General features: G+C 31.8%; 1 protein-coding gene across 1 annotated transcript; it reads right to left on the bottom strand.

The window, feature by feature from the left end:
• Positions 1-1292: 1292 nt before the first annotated feature.
• LOC131037098 (protein NODULATION SIGNALING PATHWAY 2) lies at positions 1293-3371 on the bottom strand. Its single transcript, XM_057969136.2, has one exon. It carries the CDS (start codon positions 3252-3254, stop codon positions 1659-1661), a length of 1596 nt encoding a protein of 531 aa, XP_057825119.2. The 5' UTR covers positions 3255-3371; the 3' UTR covers positions 1293-1658.
• Between the last annotated feature and the right edge of the window lie 853 nt (positions 3372-4224).

Raw genomic sequence — 4224 nt, 5'->3', positions numbered from 1 at the left:
GCCAATATTTTTAAATAGATTTACTACTGTATCAAACTATAATTTTTTAATTTACTTATGCAAAATACATAAATACATATAGATTTTACAATCTCTTTTAAGAGTGCAAGTTCTCCACCATGACCATTATCTATAACTAGTTTGCACTTCTTCCATAATCCAACGTATAGCTACCTAACTACATAAATCATAGCCAATATTTTTAAAAGTTTCTAATATCATATTAAATTATGAAAGTTTTACTTTTACTCATGCAAAACACATACATATAGATTTCACTCTTCCCTAATGCACATCTATAAATAGAATATTTGAATGGTACACAACCAATTTCTCAAATATTAACATTAGATATATTAAACAAATTTCAAATCGAAACTAATATTTAAAGAATCTCAAATTGAAATTATAAATTTGAGTCACAATTCGACAATTTAACAAAATTCTAACTCTAATTCAATATAATAACCTTATAAATAAACATAACTACCACTTAAATCATACTTCAAAGTAGGATTCCACAGTCAATAATTTTTTTTCTAATTTAAGAAAAGTAAAAGCAAACATAATCATTGGTTCACTTTCATTTCCACAACTTATGTTTTTCTCTTAAAACACTCCACTAACCACCCTTTTCTAATTTGTATGATAATTTAGTAAAATAAAATATTGAGAGAAAATGTACCCTACCTATAAAAAGAATTTTTTAATGGTACAACAATAATTTTCTAAGCATTAACATTAAATATACTAAACAAATTTCAAATTAAGATTGATATTTAATGAATCTCATATTTAACTCATAAATTTGAGCCACAATTCAGCAATTTAAGACAAAATTCTAACTTAAATTCAATATAATAACCTTATAAATAAACATCACTACCACTTAAAGCATACTTCAAATGAGGCTTCCACAATCCATATTTTTTTCTAATTTAAGAAATGTAAAAGTAAACATAATCATGGATTCACTTACATTTCCACAATTTAATTTATTTCTTAAAGCAGTCCACTAAAACCTATAAATAGTATATGTGAATGGTACACAACTAATTTTCTAAGCATTAACATTAAATATACTAAACAAAATCCTAATCAAAAATAATATTTAAAAAATCTCATATTTATATAAAAAATTTGAGCAATAGTTCAACAATTTGACACAAAATTCTAACTCTAATTTAATATAATAAGCCTTTAAATAAACATAACTACAACTTAAAACATACTTCAGAAGAGGCTTCCACAATCCATAATCTTTTTTAATTTAAGAAAAGTAAAAATAAACATAATCATAAATTCAGTTATATTTCAACAACTTATTTTATTCTCTTAAAACACTCCACTAAACAACCTTTTCTAATTTGTATGAGAATTTGGTAAAGAAAATATTAAGAACAACCGTATCCTATCTATAAACAGAATAATTAAGAAAGTAAAAGTAAACACAATCATGGACCACTTGAAACGCTACCGTAACCTATCGTTTTTAATTTATTTGAGCATTTAGTACAAGAAAACATTCAGCGAAATAGCAGCCTGACCTAATAACCATGCGGTCTTTAATACGATGACCATGAAAGCTGCTCGCTGAAGACATCACAAGAGATTTCTCTGGACATGATATTAATTTTACATACCATGGCGTGGAATACTCAAAGACCAGTAAAGGAAGAAACACATGTCAAACAAGTAGAATTCCATTTAAGCAGTAGTTGATGCTTGCCCATCAATTCTACTGCGTACAATCTTCCCGCCTCAGAACTTGCTAACATATATTTTGCATACATTATATTTGTGCGGCTGATATCTCGCTCAATAAATCCAGACCTGACAGCAAGGTCCATGACAGGAATTGAATCAGTCTCCTGATTATCAGGTATATAATTTATCGATCTGCAAATCATGGGCCCCAAGAAGAGATTTTCTACATTGGAGCGAGCAAGCCCGAATTTGTCTGGCAAACCCACCTGAGTTGAATCAAAAACTGCACACAAAGTCCTCAAACATTCACTGAAACGCTCTAAAAAATCGAGGTTTTCATGGTTGTCCATCCCAACAGGTCCACTTCCCACAGTCAGAACAACAGGTTTCAAGTCCCTCACGCCATTGAAGAGCTCTGCTAATTGCTTTTTACTTCGCTTGCGCATATGGGGCAATTCCCACATACAGTTGACTGCAAACACTTCATTGTCATCTCGCCTGAGCTTGCCTCTGAGATTTTCCAGTTCAATTTCTTCGAAAGAAAATGGAATCCCCAGAGAGCTTGCATACTCAGACAATCTTCTTCCAGTGTCTTTAAACGGCTCTGAATCATCACCACCATGATCATCATGATCATCATGATCATCATCGTCATCATTATGCCATTTAACTGCTGTGAGTTTTAGGGCGCAGAGCTTATGGGTTGAATCACTTTTCAGAGCTTCCATTAATGGCGGCCATTGAAGGCCCTCCATTATATCGAAATCAAGAATATGCAGCGTATGTGCCTGAGCAGGAATGGCTTCCAGAATGCTCTGGTTGGCTGTGAAATGAGCAAATCTGATATATGGGTAAACCATATTTAGCAAACTAAAAGCCCCAATATAATTTGGGTCCTTAGTCCTAGTACCATTTTCATGGGTCTTGAACACATGCTTGCACATTCGATCACCTATAACACCAACTATCCCAATATGGGTCTGGCGCAGGGATTGAGAAAGATAGTAAGCCGCCCTTTCCATAGTAGACCCAGTTGGAGAAACCAGTTCTGTTAGCCTGCAAAATATGGTCTCAACAAGATCATGAGTACCATGTGAAATTGCCTCAGCACATGCAGTTAGAAGATGAACAAGTCTTAATCCCTTGTATTCTTCTGAATCAGTATTACTAAATGACATGGATCCATTACAGTCAAAGCTAACATTTGTGTTGCCTGAACTGTAATCATGGTTTACTGCTTCTTGATTCCCAGAACAACTATGGATACTATTTTTTCTACTTTCTGATTGTATTTCTGATTCTTCAGACTTCTGGGTGCTGTATATGATTTGCAAGAATTCCTCCTCTACTGTATGGATTTCTGAAGTTGACCAGAAATCTTGTGTTCCATTGTCTTGGAGTAGATCATTCCAAGGAGTGAACGGAGAGTGAGTAGAATCAGATTCTAACACCAAATCTGCCATATCTACTGAATCATCATGGTAGTAATACTGGCAAAATTGCTCATCAAACAGATTCCACCGTTCTTCCATTATTACATCCTCCATTCTGCATACTACACAAAGAAACTTTGTGAGCAGTATATATCAGATGCTCAGTCTTTCTAATGTGGACAAAGATTTTGAACATGAAGACAATGACTTGTTGTAAGTCGAAATTATTGAGCTAGAAAACAAAGCCTGATAAAGAAATTAGGATTAAAAAACTCGCCGAATGTCTATTCGGCTTGAAGATGAAAGAGCCGCATTCCTACTCAATAGTCCCTCGAGAACCTCCACCGTAAAAAGACAGCATTGATCGTTGAAGAAAGACTAGAAAGGAGCATAAATTGCAGTTTTACCATATTTTTGTTTTACACTTTTCCTCCTCTTTTTTCTCTCCAAAATGTTTAATTTGTCCTAGTTTGATTTTAATTTTAAGTAGAATTCTTTTTTTTGTTTTTTCTGATTAGATGAGATGTCAATGTCTATTAGTTGAAATTTACATTTGATTGTATTTATTAATTAATTGAAATTTCAATTCTAACATGATTTTGACTTCCAATTCATTAATAAGTATAATGAAATGTATACCTAAATTGTTGAACAAACAATGCAAGGTCAAATAGTGGATGCAACTTCATAATATTGATAAGATCATATTTATAGCTTTGTCAACTTAATTCCAACATGTTATCTTATCTTTGTAAATCAACTCTATCAAATAACTTGACCATTATTCATCCATAGCTTGTATGACAAACATTTCAAAATAAATTTATATAGGATTTTGATTTTGAAACCAAACACAAGCAAGGACATGAGTGAACATGAAAAAATTATCAATAAAAAATTATAAACTAAATCAATTGGAATATTTTTGTGTTATGGTTTTCTCTCATTACATAAGATGTCGATATTTATTCAATACGTGAAATGTATATTTGATCATATTTATGAATTTATAGAAATTTGAATTCTATCATGATTTTGAATTATAATTCATTATTAAGTATGGTGAAATGCATATCTAGAGCAT

The sequence above is a fragment of the Cryptomeria japonica genome, chromosome 2 (assembly GCF_030272615.1).
Source record: "Cryptomeria japonica chromosome 2, Sugi_1.0, whole genome shotgun sequence".
Taxonomy (NCBI): domain Eukaryota; kingdom Viridiplantae; phylum Streptophyta; class Pinopsida; order Cupressales; family Cupressaceae; genus Cryptomeria; species Cryptomeria japonica.
The sequence above is the reverse complement of the archived record's forward strand: the minus strand, read 5'-3'. Positions and strand labels throughout refer to the sequence as shown.

Bases quoted from the DNA above. Each gene is read 5' to 3' on its own strand.
- LOC131037098 (XM_057969136.2), bottom strand. From the start codon at position 3,254: ATGGAGGATGTAATAATGGAAGAACGGTGGAATCTGTTTGATGAGCAA.